Raw genomic sequence first — 20,959 nt, 5'->3', positions numbered from 1 at the left:
GAGTAGTATAATAATAGCGCTTGTTTACTTTTAAAATGCGGGAAGACACTAGAAAATATTTTTAAAATATTTTTTGTCTTCCTTCCTCTTTATTCCCCACTTATTATTTAAATATTCCCCTGCAGTGGGGAATCACACTACACGTACATGAAAACTGCAAAGTGAAACTGAATATAAACAAGAAAGTGACTGATCTCATTCCACTGAGCAAGAGGGTTGAAGGCCAGAAAGGAAATAAATTGCTTTAGGGGTGGGATGTTAAGCAAATATTTACACAATTTTCCAGTTTTTATCAAACATAAAATATAATCTAATAATCATCTAAGGAATGTTTTGAGAACATTTTCCCTTAAGTATTACTCAACATTTAGACATGGATGATCAAAAAGTAGAGACCCGCTCCCACCAAGCATACAGCAGTATTTATCTCAAGCTCTCCCTAGTAGGAGAGATTACAAGGATTAGGTTTCAAGCTTGTGCAATTGCCTTTAGACAAACACAACAATATGCAATAAACTACTATTCCCCAGATGACTTTAGAAAAAAACCAAACACGCTAATGACAATTAAGACTGAAATAAAAGAAGAGCCAAATAAGTAACAACTCAGGACAAAGAGGCCCCCTTGAAAGATGCATTAGCATGGAAGCCATCAAATCAGAGGGTGGTGGCTTTCCATGTGGGGAGGCATTCTCTGGGGCCGCTTCTTGGAGTTCATTCCTTTAAATGGTGATTACATTTTCTCAGGGTTTGGATCAAAGCAAGCAGGGTACCGTGGGTCTCAAACTGAAGTCAGTCTCAGAACTCAATAGTTTAGAGAGGAGGACCAGGTTTAATAGTCTCCCAACCAATCTCTATTACCCAGGTCAGTCACAACAATATTTTTGTATGAAACCCATATTTAATTGGGTCAGTGGAGCAAGAGGACAAAACAGAAACTCTACTGTAAGCTAGTCTCTACATTTATAAAACAGAGCTTTTCTCTGGTCTCTTGTGCACCTGCTCCTCCTCTCAGATTCAGAGAACAAGCGTTTGGGCACAAGCTTTTCCATTAATTTCAATGACCAGAATTATAAGCATACAAAAATCACTGCCTGAAACAGAGCATGACAGCAGCTTTGCAGCACTGCCATTTTCTTTGGGTTCATTCAACGTTCCCTACCCCACCTATGTGTTGTCTGTTTACAGGGTCCATCTCTGAGATGAGGTCCCTATTTCCTTAGTTTACTGCTAAGCATCTGGAACACTGCTAATATGGTTTATGTAGTTTATTACAAAACAATTCTACAATATGCTCAGCTTCATCTATATGCATCATATCATTCCAAACACTCCATCCCAAGAGGACACCAGGAATTTACTAAGAAACAACTACTTGTGAGCAATTCCTGTTTGAGGAATTATAAATGGCACATCTCACTTGATCCTTAAGATTCCTCAGAGAGGAATCATCTGAAGGAGCTGGCATGTGGGAGCTTAATTCTACCACTGCTTGCTGGTAGAGCTTTAATAAATCATCAATAATTCAAAGATGACCACTAAAATACGACCAACCAAGTGCACCAGCACAAGAGATGTTCTATAAAGAATACTCTTCATGAAGAGGGTGTTCTACAGCATCGTTACCAGCTATCACATTCAAACTTCATTTTACCCTAGCTTTCAACACGCTTCTGCTACACAAACTGTCTAACAAACACTCTTCTAATTTTACAGCTAAGAGCAGCATCACGTCACCAAATGTTTCACCAAAAAGCAATTGAAATCCACATTTTTATTTGCTCCTTAATCAGGAGTTGAATAGCAAAATATTGGTATTTCAAAGGTTCATGAGTATGTTTTTGGTTATCAAGTTACTACACATGAGATAAAATATTTATGCATTCTTAGATTATCTTCATGGCTTTACCTATCCACATTCTGTAACAAACTATGTTTCTTTTTATTTCCCCAGAGACAAGAGGTGTTGGGACTAAAGGTAATTTTGGCCAGGGGAAGTAAGTGACTGTCTACCTTTACCCCGAATCTATACATCTCTCCTCCACACCTTCTTTGAACAAGGAAACGGCAGCACTGTGATAGTAAGTCATAAAATATTGCATTTATAGGGATATATTTCTTCTTTGAGGAACCCTAAAGTACTTAACAAACGTTTGTAAACTACTGATTGTTTTCAGGTTGACAGCAGCGAGCAGTAATACAGCTCAGTCCACAGCAAGCTATAAGAACATCATTTCTGACAGAAGCAGTAAGGAGAGATTGATAAGGAAGAAGCAGTTGCCTGGGCTACCACATCAAGTTTAACATTACTGCTCTTCTATATATACACTTAATCATTATGTCTCCAGGGATACATTAATTCTATTTGTCGAACCAATCCAAATACTCTTTTCTGTCCATAACACACCAAAAATGTCACACAAGGAAAGATGAGCCTGTCACCTGTAGCCCTCAAAGCTGTATTATCTGAAGAAGACAACAAAGAATTGATACCTCTTCTTTCTCATATCTACGTTCAGTAGTTAAGGGGATCAGGTACGTACTTGGTAATGGACTGTTATGGGAAATCAGATACTCCGTACCCCTCTAGTCTAAATTCTTCCCATGCTTCTCTTTCACCCCTTTTAAATCCACTTAAGCCATTGATTCCAAATCAGGACAGGCACTGCTACCAGTTAGTCCATCATTCACAAACTCTCATCAGGTTGTCATGTGAGGACCATGCACAGATTAATTAAGGACATTTGCTCTTGGAATGCTTTGCTGAGATATGGAACATTATCCTCATTTTAGAGATGCACAGAAACAGATGTGTTCACAGTTACCCAAGATATACCCAGGACAAAGTTAGGATTCAAACATTAGTAGTCAAGTTTCTGATTGTTTTTCCTGGATTAGGATGGGAAAAAAAGATCTCAACACCTTTATAAGATTAGAAATAAATTAGTTACACAATATCTCAAAATCAGAAGCATATGGAAACATGAAATACAGATACGAAAAGACTATAAAAGGGACAGTTATAGCTGAGTCTTATTTTATTTTAACTATTTTAACCATGAAAATATTGTACATTTTGAAAGCATATATAATGGCTCATAAAATGAGATGTTTTCTTCTCTTCGCTCATACACTTGAAAAATACTTTATCTCTAAAATTCGTGCCAACATAAAAAAGCCCTGATAAAAAAATCTTCTTTCTTTCCACCCCAAGATTAAAAAAAAATAAAATATATATATATATAATTAGCTTGCCTTTGAAATGGATTTAAAGACTCAGAAAGCTATGTCCTCATGTTTGTAACACTAAATGGAAAGTGAACACGCTTCATTTTAGGATGCAGACTTTGTTACTGAGTATATATTCAGTGCCTGAGCACAGCTGCATTATGTAGGAGGAGAAACCAAAATGAAAATCTCTATATGAATATTTTGCTGCTAGTTTTTTTTTTATACAAGTGCATACAACAAGAAATGACTAAGATCTTATCCCGACAGACACTCAGCTGCTTAAAGACGATCTCAAACTGAGCTAAAGAAGTGGTGCTGCCAGAGTGCCGCCTTTATTAGTGGACCCATCGCGGCTGAGCCGCTGGGTGGTGGTGGGCTCAGAGTGCTCCGCCAGCAGTGCCCACCCACAAACTCACTCTCAGCCACACCACCTCCACAGGGCCTTTCCCTTCGCTGGCTACCGGCAATACCAGTCAGGCCTTCACCTGGAGATAAACCCAATTATATTTCCTCATAAAACACAAGGAGAAATGATATTGAGTCCTCCAATAAATATCTTAAATTCTAGGCATCTTAAGCACAAGCTGTGAAGTGCAACACTAAAGTGAAGATTACTGTTTTAATAGGGGATTGTAGGATCTTCCACCTCCTTAAAAGTGTTCCAGCAAACAAGATTTTACTTTTCAATGAATTTTTAATGTATGTTGGTGGTTATTTTTAGGCGCTCACCAAGGATACTTTGGGGAAATTGAAATATTGAGCAATTTCCTTTGTTTCTAGCACAAATACACCCATTCACCTCTATCCCTTGAACAAGACTGGCTTTTGCTGTTGCTCTTTGTTTTATTCTGCTTAAGCATTGCTGAAAATAAAATAAAATAAAATCGACTGTGAGAGCGGGCAACTCCTTGTTTCCAAAGTTTGGAAATCACGGCACTTTCTCATATTTAATAATTCAGACTCACTCCTCTAAATTTTGTCCAGGAAAATAAGACAGTCTTTATATTCCAAAGAAGTCTTCACAAAAGTCTGCAGTACTGGATTTTCTGATGCCGAGTGATTATGAAACCCCCTTTTGTTCTCATAACTTCATGATGTATATCTATAACTCTTTCTTGTTTGTGAAGATAAGACCAGCCTTGTCTCTCTAAATGCCATTTCAAAGGAAGATTCACAGTTGTTTGACTTTTGATCTGTGTGGCAACTAGCTCGACCACCTGCGCTGGGTTCGAGCGGTTACTGAGCTTGCTTTGTACCATCTTATGAACACAGCAAGCCTTTTAAACCAGAACGAGCTGATGTGTGAATACACCAATTTACAATGTAAATACAGGGTCCAACAATATGGGCATCTTTAATGACCCAATGTGTAAAGTGCATATATTGTTTACTGATTATATCATTAAATAAAACAGATGGCTCATATTCTCCATCCACCTACAGTGGATTAAAACACAATAGTGTAATAGTCTGGTAAACTGGTAATGTGAAACATTGCTTTGTACTGGTGTAGTAGTATAAATAGCTGTTCCCAAATGAGGTACAAAGCCCCACTGCCACTAAGAGTAATTAGCTTAGGGCTGTACTGAAAGAACGCTACCTTCACAATCAACACATGTGTGCCATTCACACTGAGAACTGCATTTGAAAAAATATAGCGGTGACAGAAAGTAGCAAGGAAGTTTCTCAGCCTGGATAAAGTAGAACATATGCTTCCCAGCATCTAGGCAAGACTGGGCACACTTAGAACCATGTTTCTCAAACAATTCCCTACTTAAACAAGTTATTTGTAGCCACAGTAAGAAAATCATAGAAACATACAAGTGCTTTTTTATTTTTTTTTTTGCTTGCACAAGCACTTGTATCGGGAAGAAGGCAGGGAGTTGATGCAAAAATAATTTTAAGATGCAATTTTTATTCGAGAAGAAAAATTATCCGTTAGTGTTGCAATCTTAAACTATCAGCAGATCTAAATAAGACAAGATGAAGATTTTGCTCTAACTTGCAAATGTTACAAAAACCTTCTGGATTACGGTTTAGTTAATATAGTAAAGTCCAAGCTAAACAAAAGCTTTTAGGTAATAAATGCTACATAGTGAGATCCTGCAAGCTAAATCCTGTTAACACTCATGGAAAAATGTTAGTATTTGCAAAAGGCATATAGGTCAGTGAAAAACTTCTGCTATGTTTTTAGACTGGAGAGCACTAATACCACTTACAATTCTAATAAATTGTAGCTCCTGATGATTCAAAATCATTGACTACTTTTTCAAGTATTCAAAAAACCCCAATTAATAAACTGATTTTAAAATCTGATTTTAAAATCTGAGTTATAATCCTAATTCTAAGATTGAAGGAGCATTAGCACTGAAAAATTATCAGTTTGTCTGAAGCAAGAAGGTTGCAAGAGTCTATCCCTTGTTTATATTATTCTAGATATTGCTGAAACAATTTCAATAATTTTCAATGAATTACTTTAGAAGTACACAAATGTTTTAGAGAACATAAATCTCAGAGTTTACGGTAAAATTGTTTTTCTATGTCTTTCCCATTTTGTTCAATTTCCCAACTGACTTTTCTTTGCCTTCTTGGTTAGGTTCAAATCTTTTGTATTAGTTAAAGAGCCAGCCAAAATTAGCAAATTTTCATCCTTCCTATCACCAAGTAGACGAAACAATCTCTCATTGTAACACCACACTTTCTCATTCCTGACTTTGTTATTCTTCAGACAGATGCTCAGCAGGTTAGCAACGTGTGAACATTTCTTCTGCAGAGTTTTAAAAGTCCAATACAACACAATTACATGTTACACAAGGATATAAATTCTCATTTTTGGTCCTGGTTTTCCTTAGCTGTTGATTTCTCACAGTCATCACTTATGGCCTTCTTTTTAAAACTACAATAACAACAAACAACACCTTCCCCCCAGCAACAAACTTTGCTCAAGCCAAAAGAGATCCTCATTCAGCATTAGGGCTATGGACAAGCAAACTACGCATGTGAGTTTGACTTGCAAGTTCAGGTCCTGGATTTGGTGGTAGAACTTGAGTGACTGAATTGAAGAAAAATCGTACTTGGAAAATCCCAATTTTTTCTTTGTTACAGTTGTTGGTCACTTAAATCTTTTACGTCTCTTGAGCACAGCCAAAACTCGGACCTGCTACTATGAGCTAGATTGAAAATAATCTAATCTAAAAGATTAGCTAATAAGGACAAGATTCTGATATCACAGCAGTTTTATATCAGTTTGATGACTTCACTGTTTTCTTAAAGATAAATTTCTTGGTGTGTGACCAGAATTGTGCTGGAAAGTTGAATTAATTTTGCTTTTATTAAAAGGTGACAATTTCAAGCAAGTATGGCAAGAAAAGTGCCAAGTGCTACTGGAAATTATACTCAGAATGCACAAAAAAGCTTCTTTACCTGATAAAGATTAACAAAGCTCCTGCAGAGACCTGACAGAAGACTAGGCAAAATAATTTCCATTTCCCATTTCCACCATTTGTTTCCAAATACTAAATCTGTCCAAAATGCTGGTGTGTCTATGGGCAAAGGTGGGAGAAATAATTTAAAAATTCTGATTTTTTTTTGACATTACTGCCTTTTTCTTAAAACACTTAGAAGTGCCATGAAAAAAGTTAAATCTCTTTATTTTGTTGTTCTTGATTGAGTTTCAATTGTTACTATTATTCAGCTGAGCATACAGTCTAGTTTTAGTCCCGATTTGCAACCTCATGAGAATGATTTAATTTTGGTGTCTCTATTTGCAAAGCTCAGTGACACCTACGCATGAAGCTACTGTTTGGAGAGACTGAGCTTCCAGGATTTGCTTATTATAACACCATCCTAAGTCTTCCATTTTTACATTCCCGAACCTATCAAAAGGCTTAGCTTGATGAAAACGGAAAACTATAATTTAATTCTGTACACTGCTATTAATGTTCTCTAATTCTTGAAAAGTTCAGCAGAAATTTCTTTCCACTGTAGAAGTCACGGGCCGTGACAGAGCACAGGAATCTCCTCAAATGTACCAGCACATAAAAGCTCTCTGTCTACTCGGGAAGAAAGATTTGGGCTAAACATTAGGGGAAACTTGGAACAATTTGATTGAAGAGATGGGGAATGTTCTACACCAGCGCAGAGCAGGCTACATGAATATCTGCCAGGATTGAAACAGGGACAGTCAATCCTGCCTTAACACAAAGGGATGAACCTTTCTGTGATAACTTCCAAGATGATTCTATTTCTCTTTTGGCAAATTTGTGGATTAAAATGAAATGACCCATGTTGCACGACACCATGCAGATCTGTGATTGGAAAACATTATATTTAGGAATTTATGGCTTAAACACTCCATAGTAAATGGAACATGTAAAATTTGGTATATATTGTTCTGTGACAGTTATATGGTGAGTGGTGTCAAGAACAACATGGTCCTTGATTTACCACGGGCCTTAAGGAGTTTGACTTCACTGATTTCTGAAGAGTTGTCTCCAATTATTTCAGTAATTACCAATGTCAGCTTTTGCTAACAGGTTCCCTACTTCACCCTGCTTCACATAAACAATCTCACCACATTCAAAATATTTTCACTAACTTCACTATTCCTGAATATCATGTCAGAGAGAACTCATCCAACTGGAAACTACTTGTAACTGCCGCAAGAAAGCGCTGCACTGATTATGCTGATATAAGACATGCCTTCTCATGAAAGCATGTCACGGGACATCTATTGTGGTTCAGACATGACAACGCTGACTATGAAACGCCTTTTGTTTCACTCATGACACGGTGAACCTTCTTAGGCTCTAGCTGCTTAATGGCAGTCAACATATCTCAATACAGAGCACAATCACAAAGGGTTACATGATATTTAACCTATTACGATGCTTTACATTCTTGGTATACGCAGCCTAGGACTAGCTTGTGTAATTATCCATTGGGACCCTGCTTTCCTGCAGAAACACAACTGTGCTTTAGATAATGTTCTTTCCAGCTGTTCAGCTGGACACAAGTAGATGGAAGGCGGGCAAATGAGATAGTAATTCCAGATGATAGAAAAAAGGGAATGGAGAGGACAGAACAAAGGCCATTGTACATTTAAAAAAGGAATGAAAAAAAGCGAATTAGAAATATTGTCTGAAGAATGCCAAGAGCCCTGCTCATAATGGACGTAGTGTAGGCAACTTGACACATGGATAAAGCTTTCCAACAATCTGAAAAATAAAACAATGCTATGATATAAATGCTTCTGTCTCAATGAATGAAGGACATACCCTTCTAAGACTTTGCCTAGGTGCAAGGAGATTCAAACACTGACTTATTTTATCCTATGCATTTAAGCTATTGAAATGTAAAGATCAATCACGATTCTCCTTCCCCTCCCCCCCACCGACCTCCCAGGTCTGAAGTAGACTTAACTCTGTATTACTGAGGCTGTTGGAGCTGAAGGTTTGCGAAGGCTAAGGTGGCATTACACTAACCACAGCTCACGCTTGCAATGCTGAAACTGGTCCCGTTCTGTGAGGCATTCAGTACCTTCAGTATATGGCTTGGAATTCGCCATGTACCTTCTACGCTGTCTATGACGCATGAACTGAAAAGTATTTCTAACACTGAATGAAAGCAGAGCAAGGTTTTTCAACAGCATTTTGGAAACAACACACAGAACACTGTCCAAGAAAGATGAGCAGGGTTTATAAAATGGCTCTTGATTATTAAAACCAAGAAATGCATCTTACGTAGATTAGATTACGTCACACCTAAATTGAGACCAGGGAACCCACAGTGTCCCATACTATTTTAAAATTCTTGCTGTTCAGACCTAGAGGTATGTTTCCTGTTTTTCAGTTGGACTCCTAATGATGAAGAATGCTTACCCTTGGGAATTTTGCTGACACTACATTTACATTTTCCACATGTTTTGTCCATCACTTCAACAAAGAAACAAGGTTTCTTTTTAAAGGCAAAGTGAAGAATGACCAGGTACTAATTAATGCCAAGGTTTAATTTGAATTAACAAGCAGTATGTTCCTTATCCAAAGACTATTTTGTGATTAACAGCACCACAAAGCTTATCAGTTTCCTTCTGAAAAGATTCAACACTTCAAAATTGATAAAGATTAGTTGCACATTAAAATACAAACATGTACAACAGTAAAAGAATCAAGTAACTATATTAAATGCTTAAACGTCAGGAAATTAAAAAAAAAGTTCTTAGAATGACAGTAACAAGCACTAAAACACCCTTTGTGCATTTTATGGTTTCCATTTAACAACAGAAATATTAAGGACAGGGTTTGCTCTGTAATCGGCCTTGCGCAAGGAGCACAATAAAAGCTATGTTGCCCCAAGAGATGACCCGGAATCATTCTGCCACTCAGTCCCCCCTTGTTCAGTCTCCCTCAAGTTAAGGGAATTGCTTCTCTGGTTTAAGTTAACCATATGCTTAAATATGTTCCCGAATCAAGGTCTAAGTTACTGAAGGAAACAGCTGCAGCTGTAAATATTCAACATGGAGCAGACATGTTGTTAAAGGATTTGTCAATTCAATCATTTTTCAGTGCAGAAATACATCTTGAAGTAAAAATAGAAATATATGTACCAAAAAGTTGCTGAAACAATTTCTTTTGGCCTGAGACCAAAGATGCAAAGTTCCTGCTGGAAAGAGGAATTCCTCTCTTAGCATAAAAACAAGACAAATCTAATTGTATGTTAAACTTCACTCAGTATCTGCGATACGACGACCCTCCTCCAGAAAACTGCAGAGCCTCAACAGTCATGGCCTAGTATGACTGATATCGGGAGAGGCTTTAGCTCAGAAGAAAATCTTTTTTGCTATGGGACTTTGTGGATGGAAACAGAATTTGGTAGGGAAATAGGAAAAAAAAGACAGTGATGACAGTCACTGTTTTGGTTTGCTGCAACAGGGACATGGCTGTCTCTGCTGCTATTCTTCTGTATGCAGAAACGTGGGCTTCGTACTCAAGAGAGAAGGCAGAACAGACACAATTAACTTTTCACATCTCCAGGAGTATGAGAAAGCAAATCAAAAAATTTCTGGTGCATTCACTGCTGAATGGCCGCACTGCCAGGTCAATGGGCGGAGGCAGGGCACCCCACACCCTGTTTAAAGAATTGCCCTACACTGAGTGTCATCTCAGGCTGATAACCACAGAGACCTCTTCAGAACTGCAGAAGTTGTTTGAGAACCACTAGGAATGACTGCAATCCAGGCCCAAACTCTGAAGGCCAATTCTAAACCACTTACATTTTAAATCACTTCTGCTTAGGACCAGAGGCAATGGACACAAGTTGGATGCTGGGAAATTTCAATTCGATACCTGGAAAAATTATTTCAACTGCTACTGGAACACATTGTTTGGAGAGGTGTTGGCATCTCCAGCCTCGAATGTGTTTGAAACTTGACCTGAGACATCTCTGAGAGCAACCTGCTCTACTTAGACTTGCTTTGAGGAGGAGGTTGGAGCAGATGACCTCTAGAGGTTCCTTCCAACCTGAATTGTCCTATGATTCTATGATATGTTGAAAAATTAACTGTAAGGCCTGGACTATCCTGGAGTTCAAAAGTGCAAGGAAGTTTGACTAGAAGTACTGCAGAAAGCAGGACTACCAGAACTTTCCTGGAAAGAAGAGGGTAGAAGCTTGACTACAACTATTACAGAGGGGGAGTCATTCCCTGTTTCTGATTGTAGTGACATTGGTCATGCAGCTCTTGGCAAGCCATATAACAGCACCTGAGAGCCGAACACATACTGCTTCATTTCCATCAGCTGGATCTAGTGTGTTTGTCCTATTGGTAAACAAAATTTAACAGTGTCTTTCATAAGAGCAGATGTGTTCATGAGCTTCTCAAAGCATTCTTGATAATAACTCAGAAGATTGAAATCTGAAGATTAAATGAGAATTTTTGGCATAAAAATTTCCTGGTGAACTAGACAGAATAGAAGGTTGTTCTGGAGGGTAGTAACTATTTTTCTAAAATATTTTTCTGCAGTTTGGAGGGGGATAAAGAGAATTTATCTGCTAAATGGATGAAGATTCAAATCTACTGAAATTTTTATCTGGTTGCTTTTAGGTTGGTTTGTTTCCCCCTGGGCTGTGTGTCGCTTGAAGACTGTCCAAATTCTTTTCTTAAAAGCTTTTCTAGGCTATTGGTTTAGGGTATGGGGAAAAGACTGAAGATCTTTGAGAACATATTATTTTCTGCTTCTTTCTAACACACTGTGTGCTCCCCAATTCACATTGGGGTAGAGGCCAAGGGATAGATGTCTGAGAGGGCAATATCACAAATGACCACAGAAGATACCATTTCCTTATGTTAAAACTTATTATTTGAAAATTCTGTAACTGAAACGACACTGAGCTTCTGTTATAGTCTCACAGTTTTAAAGATGAGTCATAAAATGTCAGGATGTCCAAAGCTATAGATACAAGCAAAAGGAAATGATGAATGTTTTGACATTATCAACATGCTGGTATTATTCTAGTAATGCAATGCCATAAGTGGAATATACTAGTTTAGCGGAAGCTCGGTAGGTTTATTCACAGAAAAAAAAAAGAATAGTATGAATGTATAGGTCATTTCAAAGTCAGAATTTAAAAAACATTTATTACAAAAATTTCCTTACCCAAATACCGGGAGATAACAAATCCCAATACATAAGGCTGGCTGCTTCAAGTTGCTACAGCAGCAAATAGGGATAAGAAGACCCGTCCCTATTCTGCCACTGATTTCCTTAGTGAGCTATGGCACCTCCAAAACCTGTGCTTACTTTTATTCCCCATCTCCAGAATATTCTATGCACAAATACACGGCCGGGAAATTTAGGTCATACAAAGGGAGTAATTTAGCCCTCTAGCTATCTAAATATCTAACCTCTTAATATCTTTGGCCAGATTCAGAAGAGATGCTGCTTTACCTTTCCCACATGGTAAAAAAAAGAAACAGGCATTAATTTGATGCACAGGGTGTTAGCCTGGCATATGACTTCAAACATATCAGGAAATACATATCGTGGAAGCAGCAACTAAGTTGAGCAATTCTCAGTTTAACATTACCTTTTCTGCACAATAATGATGTGAAGAATAGTCCTCCGGTGTTTTTCTTTATTGGTTCCAGCAATTAAGTGAAACATTGTGTGGTATGTACTGAAGTATGCAGGAATTAGGACACAACTGCCAATCTGTGCTAATTCATTTTCTTACAGTTGTATTTATCTAATTTGGGATGATTTCTTGGGGTCTGTATTTTATGATTATTCTTGTGACTAAACAACACTGGGATGATGCTGAGGCTGGGATAATGCTAGATCCTTCTACCCAACAGTCATAAACAAATAAAATTCATCACAGGTCTATCTATTACATGGTTTCAAGTAACATCCTAAAATCTTCTACTGCAAGTTGCATCTATGCCGGGGCATTTCTTTTGGCAGATTTACCTGAACTGAGCTTAAATCTTAACCTGCCTTTCATCCAGATGAGTGACTCAGCTGAGCATTTCTGGTAAAGAAAAAGGAAATCCAGTGCTTTTCTGACACAAAGAAATATGCCATCTTGGTGTTCGACTACATAATCCTTTTGTCTGAAAACAAGAGCCCAAGTATATTTCAGAAAGATCATATTTTTCATTTGGCTTATGGAACCCTTATAAACTAGGACTCCTAACTGTGATTCCCAAACACAAAACAAAGTCAAAGGTTACAGCATATGTTTTTGTTTCAGCCTCTCCAAATTACTTGCAAATGTATTCAAACACAATATGAAGAGATACTTTATTTTATTGAAAATAACAGACTACAGGGTGCTGCAAAAAAGGCTGAGGTACCTCAAGCATAAACATGGAAAGAATACATTGGTTTAGAAACCCATAAATCCTTATTTGAATCTGCCAACCTGAAAGCCAAGTAAAGCCCGAAAAAACTATTTTTCCTAAATGCTATGTCTGATTAAGCCATACTATTAAATGACAGCTGAACTTTAACATTAATATGATATTATTTAAATAACTGCATGATTTTTTTTCACACTAAAATGATGAATGATTTTTGGACAGCTCAATTGACATAAAGCAAGAAACCCCTTTAATGAGATTTGACAAAATGGAGACATATGCAGAATATTCGTTACAGCTCATGTCGCAGAGCCCTTCCTGGGGAGACTTGGGTTTGGTTGTGTCTTTTCTCTCGTTCATTTTTTTTATAGTTTATTTTGATTGTCTACAGGCACTGAACCATCCCTTTCAATTGCCACTTCCTTTCTCCATGGATTTTGAATTTAGCTTGTGTCATTTACATATTACTCTTAATCAGAGAATTTTATATGTTACAGTTTGGAGTTGGAATTGTAAGAAATCTGTGGAATGAAGGCGTGAGGTTCAGTCATTTTAACCTTTGTCAACTGGGTATACAAGGAACTAACAAAGATATTTTTCTGAGGAGACTTATGAGGAGGTAAACCTTGCACTACAGGACAACTTATTAAATTCTGGTTTGATATTTTCCAAGCCAAGTGACAAATCAACAACTCTGCCAAAACTTTCTCCTTTTTTTTCCCCCCTTTTTTTTTAATAAGCAAATTGCATTAAGCAAATATGCAACATAAAAGCCCATGGCAAGGGTAATTTCATACTGAACACTTCAGGGGATCCTCTAAACTCCTTTAAAACTGCGTTTTCATAACAGCCAGCACCACCTATTAGAGGGATGCTTTTCTTCTTCAGGAAGCTGAATATATACAGAAATGAGAGCATCACAGAGAAGCTCAGGTGTTGTTTCCTTCAGTAAAGAACACATATCCAGAGATGCCACTAATTCCAAATACCTGTCTGGGAAGGTACCAACGTAAATTAAAGTGGCTAGTAATCACTGGGTAACTCCCTCCTTGCAGTCCCACATAGATTTTTTAGGATGTTGACAATTTTTCCATTCTGTATTACCTCACTTTGATCCCAGGGACAATTTTCATAACATTGAAAGCATGGAAGAAACATGCTAAAACCACAAGGATTGACAATGTGTTCACCTCATCTATTCAGAGAGAATTGATCATCTTAACCTTTTATCTGTGTGTAAATTCACGCTGCCCTAAAACATTTCCAAACTTTCTCACATAAAATCTAGCAGGTAAAAAACCCTCAAAACACCAAAATCACTCAAGAATAAGGAACACAGGAAATCATCATCAAAAAGCTTAATTTTAGAACACGTGTACAAAAAAACCCAAATACAAAGAAACAAAGATGAGAAATGATTGAGCAAGGGGTAATCCCTCAGGCTACAGAAAACTCTTTCTATCGCTGTGACAAAGCCTTCTATGTAACCATGCCTGCTGCACTACCAGCATTCATTTGAAGACATTCTACATAGCAGGCTGTGGAAAAAAAGGCAGGTAAGTCAGCAAAATGCTGAGGTTGAATTAAAACTAAAAATAAAGGCACAGAGGGAGAGAGGAAAGAAAGAGCAGAAGCGTCCCTACCTTGGCCTTACCTTCGCAACATTCCCGTCAAAATCCTGGAACTCTTCCCCAGGTTTGCATCTGTTTCTCTAAGCTGGGGAGAAAAGAGTCCCGTTAAAGGCAAAAGGCACAGGTACTCCTTTCTGTACAAAGGACAGATTTTTCTACTGCCGTTTGAGTCAATCAACTTCAGTTTTAGCCCACAACAAACTCACATGAAAAAGGACACTGAAGCTCTGAAATTTAAAAATGTTTTGTCTGGTTTTCACTTACATAAAGATGAAACCTATGGAAGATAAGACACTGGGGCAACTAAGATGAACTAGGATAAAGAGCAAAAGCTTTACAAATAAAGGGTTGCAGGTAGAAGCTATATAAATTGGTATCTTTAATTCCCATTGACGTGTGTATGTGTATTGGTTATATATATTAGTGAGGGCATCAAGGGATGAAGAGACAGCCATGCGCTGTGTTCCTGATGCTTTATGCAACGGAAAACAAACATCTCTTTCTTCCACTGTTTTTCAAAGACAGTAGTTTAAGGAAAAAGCAGAAACACAAAACTGTGTCCTTTTACCGATTCTGTGTAAAAGAAATATGCCTATACTGCCCCTTAAATACAAAACTTGTACTGATCTTACAGCAGCCACCACTGGGATGGACACTCAAATACTTTGTGACGTCGCTGATGAAAATGTTGAGACAATGCTGATCTTCTGATCGACTCTTACATCAGTATACAGTATGTACATAAGACACAGCTGTATAATACATACTTTTGCATGTAAGGATCACTCACTCACTGAAAATAGTATTTTTGTAGTTTATTAGGACACAAGAAACCTACATTTACAGCTAAACTTAATTACCTGACTGGTTCTACAGCTCTCAAAAATTTTGCAAAATAGGTAAAAGCACAACTAATTGAATAAAAAATGAAATTGGGGAGATGAAGAGAAAAGTTATGAAGCACATGAACTCCATATTAAAAAAGAGCAATTGCTTCTGTTGTTCTTTAAAAGGTATTAAAACCTTGCCTCTATTTTTGTATTTATTAGTGTCCCACAAATGGAAGTCCAGAAATGAAGATGTGTATAGGAAGAACCAAGTTACTGCCCCATTGCCTCTTTTGCTACTGGTAGCTACAGGACAGACAGACGTCTTTGGACTTTTTAGAGATCATTGGACTTCAGAGATCCCACTGGAAGCAGTGGGAGATCAAAATCTACTGTAAATGATAATGTAATGATTGTCAGTTCTGAAATAGCGGGGACCACTGTTTCTAACATGCCCCGAAACACAGCTGTGTGTACATACATAAAAACATTCTGCTCCTTATGAAAGCTGAATATTTACCTCTTCATTACCAAATCAGATTGAAAGGATTACCTGACTCATTGACTTCTCACTAAAGAAACTTTGTTGTAGAAGACAAAATGCATCCTGTGTTATAAATCCATCAAAACAGTAACACTGCCAAGAAAAGCGGCAGTCTTCCAATAACAAATCACCTTCGCCGTAACAAACCACTGTTATATCTTGAATACATGCACAGCAGCAATATTAAAACCAATTTCTATTCTGGAGCCCAATATTGTAAATATTTGCTACCATATTTAGTGCTTATTACTGAAATAAGTAATTGCAATCGACGACACATAACCTTTTTTGCATAAAATTCCTCCTTGTTCTTGTAAAAGGTATTAAGAAAATACCAAGTAGAGGCTGGGGCTGGATAACACCAACCAAGACTTGCTCTTCATTCCATGGGAAGGCTTGCTCTGACTCTCAGATGTCTGTAATTATGTGCCATGATGGAACAAAAGATGAGCATTATATTCCAGGGAGGCCATTCCCTCGTTTTTTCCTGATTCATCGAGACAATTCAAGCTCCAGAAAAGCAGTTTAGCCCAGTTTGACACAAGCAACAGAAGAAAAAACGTCACAATAATTTTTAAAAGGCTCATTAAAAAGCTGAGTTCTTATCTATGCTAGAAGGGAATCTGAAGTACAAATGTATGCTTTACATTGGTCTTTTATTATTCATAAAGATGCATTTAACACTCGGGGCTTCTCCTCCCTTTTCAGAGAAAAGTAGCTCTCTCCTTTTTACCATTAGATGTTTGATCCTAACTTCCCCCTCTTGCTGCAGGATTCTACCTGACAGCCAGAATCAGTACTGATAGTTCGGAAGAGGACGCTGAATCTTAGAGGTTTGACAAACCCCTCTAAGCAAGACGACCTCATATTTTTATGATAATAAAAACCCCCACAAAATAAGCAAAAGAAATGTTAAGAAAGAAACAAACACATACACACATAGTTGGAAGATCTCTAGCTACCTCCCAAGAGAACACTAAAAAACCACCTTTTCTTCCTGCATTGGCAGAAAAAAAAAACAACATAAAGAATTTCAAACTGTAAGTTTGTTTTTATTTAAAACTGAAATATCTGATGGTAGTTCTTCCATCATTTCTTTACCAGTACCAGCGCACTGCAGAAACCAAAGAACTGGTGGCATACAAACCTGTTAAATGGCATATGATGGCACTTTGTTTCACAGAACTGCTGTAGTGAAAATATATTGAAAGATTCTTTGATATCGGCAATGGCAAATCTACACAGTGTTTAAGAAAACTTTTAAAAAATATTATTGAGAATAATACTGAGAAAGGATGGAAGAGGGACAAGATGCTGATGTTGATATCTCGTCTGCCTTACACACATTTTAATTTGAGATTTTCCTAAAAAATGTTGCATCTTTTAGAGTCCTTTATACTCCAGTCAACCTATATGATTCTTGTAGCAGAGCTTTTATCTCTTCGTTTTGGCTTAAAAAAAAGTAGCTTAGGTAATTCCTCTTCACAACTGTTATTACACATGTATTTTGCACTGCATGTCATCTTCATTTATTCAAAATGATACTAGCTACATCTTGCATTTTTCTTCATTCCAACGTTTTATTCTGTAGGCAGGAAAACTCATATGTGTAAATCTAACCAAACTATAAAGACACTTAAATTTTAAATTCTTCATTTAAATTTTGCTCATAAGAAAATCTTCCTAATTTTCACAACACTAAACTGCTAAGAACTGACCATCATACTTAAGTTGATGTTTCAATTTCAGAAGATGAGTTTGTTCCCTAGTTGATAAAATAATAACACCATGTATTCACTGTAAAGCTATTACTCATTGATAGAGCACCCTCTGTCCTGGTCTTTAAAAAACTTCCCCAAAATGGAAAACTTGCCAAGTTATCCAAGACCATCCTTGACTGTACATTTAAGTGTATAGACAGCTGGGACAGAGGTATTCATGTGGAGAATTTTTCTGAATTCCCTAAACAAAACAGTTTAAGTAGCATATGATAAAAACTTGGAATTTGAGTTCTTCCCTTTATGGCAAGGGTCTCCCTCTGAACTATTTCCTAGAATACCCTTATTTTTAATCTTGCTCCTTGCAGCTTACAGGTTTTGCCATCAAAGAAATTTGCTCTTCAGGTGGAAAGCACAAAAAAGGAAAAGTTACGCGACAAATGATGTGTATGGAGCCATCAGAAATACACTCCCTCTTTCCCAAGGATTTTTAGGATCAGCAGAAAGGGATACATGTTATTCATCTCCATTGCCTAGGTTTTATTTGTCCAGCTAGAAACCGAAAAGCATTTCAGACTCAGCAGTCACTAGGGATGTGAGCAGCGGAGATGAAACAGGACACAAATAAAGTTGCCTGAACAATACTTGGTAAATGCTCACAATCCTTAGTTACATTTTATGATTTAGTTATACTTAATGTTTTAAAGTAGCCAATTCCCAGGGTTTCAGAAAGCAACCGGTACAGCTGACAGAAAATGCCCCATTAAAGCATGAGGCTTTACCAATCAAAGCTATCCAGGTAAAGTAACTCCCTGGGACAGATAAAGGAGTTTCCTTAAGTGGCATTGGTCAGCTAGAGGCCTGTAGGAGGACTTAGCTTTGGCAAATTTGGACACTCGGGAAAGTATCTGGTCAACGTGTCTTGGACAGAGAATCACAGGTTCAGTCACTCCTGGTTCCGTGAGCAGAAATCAGAACCGGGGAGCCACATTTCTTAGACTGAAGTTCAGAGAAGTTGTATACGTTGGATGGGATGGGCATCTGGGCATCTGCATTAATTCTACAGAGTAGAGTTGATCCCTAAGGAGGCAATATAACCCCAAAAATGACACAGACTTGTTATCTTGACTGCAGTGACAAAGCAGCAGTGTTCTTTCACACAGAGTTGCCCAAGGAGGCAATTATGAGCATTTGCAGCTACAGAGTAAGGTTGATCAACTATTAGGAGCTAAGTCATGATAATGAACTTTGTTTCACTGAAAGTCCTAGAAGTCACTGCAATGGACACCATAACAAAGGACAGAAAACTGACTTGACTGTGATGTCAGTGACAGAACACTTGCTTCCAACAGTGGGTTTGGTGACTTCAGGATGACTCCCTGTAGGAGAGGCTCTGCAGGATTGGGCCCATATAAGACACTTTCTAAGTACTTTGCTGCAGATGGTGATTATCTCTCACAATAGCAGCTGATTTATATAAAACTGATCAATATGCTGGATCATTTTTGCATGCACAGAGAACTAGCCCTAAACAAATAAAATCCGAGACCAGCATTCACTTATTATCAAACTTACCCTCTCCCGAGCACGCTGGATCTTCTCTCTGTCATGGCTGAGGTTTTCCAGCATCTCCTGTCCAATCTGCTCTGCATTAAAAAATCAAAATGTAAATCATGAAAAATATAGCTTGTGACTGTAAGGCCTCAAAATGCCAGGTTAGATTGTAACAACGGCATTTAATACATGTGGTAGCCTAATCACTCCTCCTAACTGCAAAGAGGAAGTCATCATTACAGTAAATTTTAAGTTTTTCAAGCAGTGTAAAACTGAAGAAGAAACAACCAAACCAGAAGCTGTCCCCCTGCAATCTCTCGAGGTTGCCTAGGCCCTGGGAACTGGCCACTGTGAAACAAAGGCAAGAAGACCTTCAGACCTGCTCTAAGTGCTGGATGTTCATACTTCCCACGTGCTCCTCAAGCCCACTACTTGTCTTAGAATGGAAGTTGGGAAGCCTTTGCTAAAACACCAGTCATCCTTACACCTCTAAAGACACTGGGAAGTCATATTAGAAGAAATCCACTGTCTGTGCCTCTCAGAATTTACCATTGATGCTTAAATAAAAGCTATTTCAGGCTAAGCCAAGTTATTGGTGTCTATTTTGCTCAATCATGGACTATTTCTGGCAAGCTTAGAGATACACTGTAATGGATCTCCTGATGTTTTTAATAGCAGACATATACATTAACCTATAGTCATCACCATTTGTTTACACCGAGGTTGTTTGATTCCACAGTTTACGCCGAACCAAAGGTTGTAAAATTATACTGGAGAGGCCACAAGTTATGGTAAAAAGACAACAAAAGGTGCCAAAACTTTACTCTTCAAACAGCTTCAGTCAAATGTTCTTCTTACACTGAAATATTAGCAGCAAGTATAGAGAAGAGATTTTAATCTCCAAAGCTCTATAGAAACATTAAGAAACTCTCTCTGTATTTCCCTGAAGGAGAAAAAGAAGTAAAATCCATCCCATTTTACAGATGGGGAAGCAGCTGTAGCTTGCCTCAGGACACACAGCACATGTGAGACAACCAGCATTTTTCTGCACATTCATTTCGGCTACTTAGCTCGCTTGCCAGGGATATGCACCAAAACTGAGTGAAACAACAAAGACATGATTTTTTTTTTCATAAACAACAAAAATCATGCCTTGCTTTTGTTCTGGTGAATAAGCGGGCTCTTAAAATGTCACTACTGGAGGACCCTCAAGAAAATTCATCATTAAAATTTCACCAATATGTTTGTAGAGCAAACATGACTGTTCTTTTTTTTTTTTTTGTAATAGACACAGTCCATTTTCAGGAAACAATCCAAAGTAGAATCACTGCAAACTTTAAACAAGCAATTTTTTTTTCTAAATCTATTTAACACAAGGTACACACTCTGCCAGATAAAGTCTAAGGAAATTCATTACATATATATTTCTCTATCTGTTGCCAAGTGCAGTACAAGTAAGATAAATATTTCCTCAGATATCTGACCACAAATTGACATCCTCATTATGCTATCTTGTCCCTCTTGGCTTGCTGCTCTTTACTGTTAGCTGTATATACAATGCCTCCCAAAGGTGAAATGTGGTAAGATATGTGGTTATTG

General features: G+C 37.7%; 1 protein-coding gene across 2 annotated transcripts in view; it reads right to left on the bottom strand.

Annotated features, from left to right (window-relative positions):
• VTI1A (vesicle transport through interaction with t-SNAREs 1A) overlaps nt 1–20,959 on the bottom strand; it is a 265,309-nt gene that overhangs the window by 85,576 nt on the left and 158,774 nt on the right. For both annotated transcript variants that reach the window (XM_009881565.1, XM_009881566.1), the window contains 2 exons: nt 19,382–19,452; nt 14,741–14,802 (listed from right to left, as the gene is read on the bottom strand). In XM_009881565.1, coding sequence (XP_009879867.1) covers nt 14,741–14,802; nt 19,382–19,452 — 133 coding nt within the window. The remainder of the gene's footprint in view (nt 1–14,740; nt 14,803–19,381; nt 19,453–20,959) is intronic.

The sequence above is a fragment of the Charadrius vociferus genome, unplaced genomic scaffold (assembly GCF_000708025.1).
Source record: "Charadrius vociferus isolate BGI_N301 unplaced genomic scaffold, ASM70802v2 scaffold282, whole genome shotgun sequence".
Taxonomy (NCBI): domain Eukaryota; kingdom Metazoa; phylum Chordata; class Aves; order Charadriiformes; family Charadriidae; genus Charadrius; species Charadrius vociferus.
The sequence above is the reverse complement of the archived record's forward strand: the minus strand, read 5'-3'. Positions and strand labels throughout refer to the sequence as shown.